This window comes from Cyprinodon variegatus, unplaced genomic scaffold, assembly GCF_000732505.1.
Source record: "Cyprinodon variegatus isolate N-32 unplaced genomic scaffold, C_variegatus-1.0 Scaffold813, whole genome shotgun sequence".
In the NCBI taxonomy this organism is placed as follows: domain Eukaryota; kingdom Metazoa; phylum Chordata; class Actinopteri; order Cyprinodontiformes; family Cyprinodontidae; genus Cyprinodon; species Cyprinodon variegatus.
In genome coordinates this window covers 15,780-17,482 of record NW_015151266.1, presented here as the reverse complement: position 1 = coordinate 17,482, position 1,703 = coordinate 15,780, and the positions used below count along the sequence as shown (strand labels likewise).

Genomic DNA, 1,703 nt, shown 5'->3' with positions numbered 1-1,703 from the left:
GCTAAATTCATTAAATCACGCAAGCGTATTAGTTTGAGGTATAAATAAGGATCCACTGATTGTTCCTCGCTGAGCAGACTTTTCCTTTAAATGCAGAAATCTGGCCGTCTAGTTGCTTTGCTGCTCGGCACTCTGGTTGTTCATCTGCCCTGTTCTAGCTTCAAGCTAGAGATCAGCTTGACTTTATTTACTTTAAGAGCTGGAAAAATAGTATTAACATGTTTTTAAGTGAGAAAGTCCACCTCCAAACATCGTCTGTTGGTCAGGATTATGATCCCACTAAAATCTTCAGTTCTTGTTCAGAGCACCAGACCTCTAGCATACCGGCGGAGGCAGTGCAGCGTTACCAACTCCTCAGCAAGAAAGGTCGTCATTGGCTGTCCTAGAAGGTAATTTACCTGTTAGGTAGGCATTAGTGTTAAGCAGTGGTCTCCAACATTGGCCCTCCAGATCTTCTGTCCTGCAGGTTTTAGATGCATCCCTGATTCAACACAGCTGAATTAAATGAATGGCTTGTTAACAGGCCTTTGCAAAACTTGATGGCATGCTGAAAAAGGTAATTCTGTCATTTGATTCAGCTGTGTTGAAACAGGGATGCATCCAATACCTGCAGGACAGCTCTTGAGGACCAGGGTTGGAGAGCACTATGTGAAGGACCCATACAGGCAGCTCATTCCTACCCAGTGGGGATTGTGTGCCAGTCAGGTGAGCTACCACTTGAGCTAGCCATCATTCTATTATGTGTCAAACCTTAGAAACGACAGAACTTCTGAACACTACCAGCCATTGGTTTGGTTCCGGAGTTCTCGGACCTCCACCTTTAAATAACACAGATGGGCAGAGCTCCAGTCCTGTCTGAGACTTACTCTAGCTGGTCATAGTTGACACACATGAGAGGAACCTCTGTGCTGCAGCGCTGGTGGAATTTGTAGCCGCAGGTCTGACAGCGAAAACCCTGGAACAGCAGCTTTCTGCAGAAATCACAGAAGGCCAATGTGAAGAAGGTCTTCCTCACCTGCCAAACACAAACAAGTAAACAATCAGGAGCGTGCTGTTCTGAAAGACAACAGAAAAAGGATAGAACACCCTAAAACTAGGAGAAAATAAAGGTTTGGTGGAAAGTCTGGTAACAGAATAAACCTTCACAGAAACAAATTCTTTGATAAAGCTGCTAAAAATGTCCAACCAAACCCATCAACTCTTGAAATAAAAATATGTTGGAATGCTGCTACAAAGATTCTCATAATGTTGCTTCTACTTGTGATTGAAAAGGACATAAAATGCTCACTAACTTGTAAAGCAGAGTTACTGAAAGGTGATAGCTACAACTTTTCTTCCAAACACATAACTAATTAAACATAGCCTGATAAACCAGACTAAATGTGAGATTAAATGTATAATCTAGTCTGGCCCCGATGAATGAGACATCGGAAGATTGTTGATGAGAACAACCCGTTGTCTTTCAAACCATGTCTGTGCCTATTGGCCAACGCTCTGACCAATTAGTGTAGTTGACTGTGCGACAGAAAGCTGGTGGGGGAGCGTAATCCCACAGCATGTGAAACGGCGAATACGTCCTTAAAAATGAATGAGCATAGAGCCTCTTCCTGCTCACGTTTCAACGAAAACTCCAAGTCTAATCCTTCCTAAACTGGAACAAGAAACCACCAACAGCCATACGGATGGATGGATGGATGGATGGA

The 1,703-nt window shown here is 43.4% G+C and overlaps 1 protein-coding gene across 1 annotated transcript in view; it reads right to left on the bottom strand.

Moving 5' to 3' along the window:
• The window catches only part of braf (B-Raf proto-oncogene, serine/threonine kinase), a 46,629-nt gene that overhangs the window by 29,222 nt on the left and 15,704 nt on the right, over positions 1-1,703 (bottom strand). The window contains exon 6 of the mRNA XM_015396683.1: positions 867-1,015. Within this exon, the coding sequence (XP_015252169.1) occupies positions 867-1,015 (149 nt within the window). The remainder of the gene's footprint in view (positions 1-866; positions 1,016-1,703) is intronic.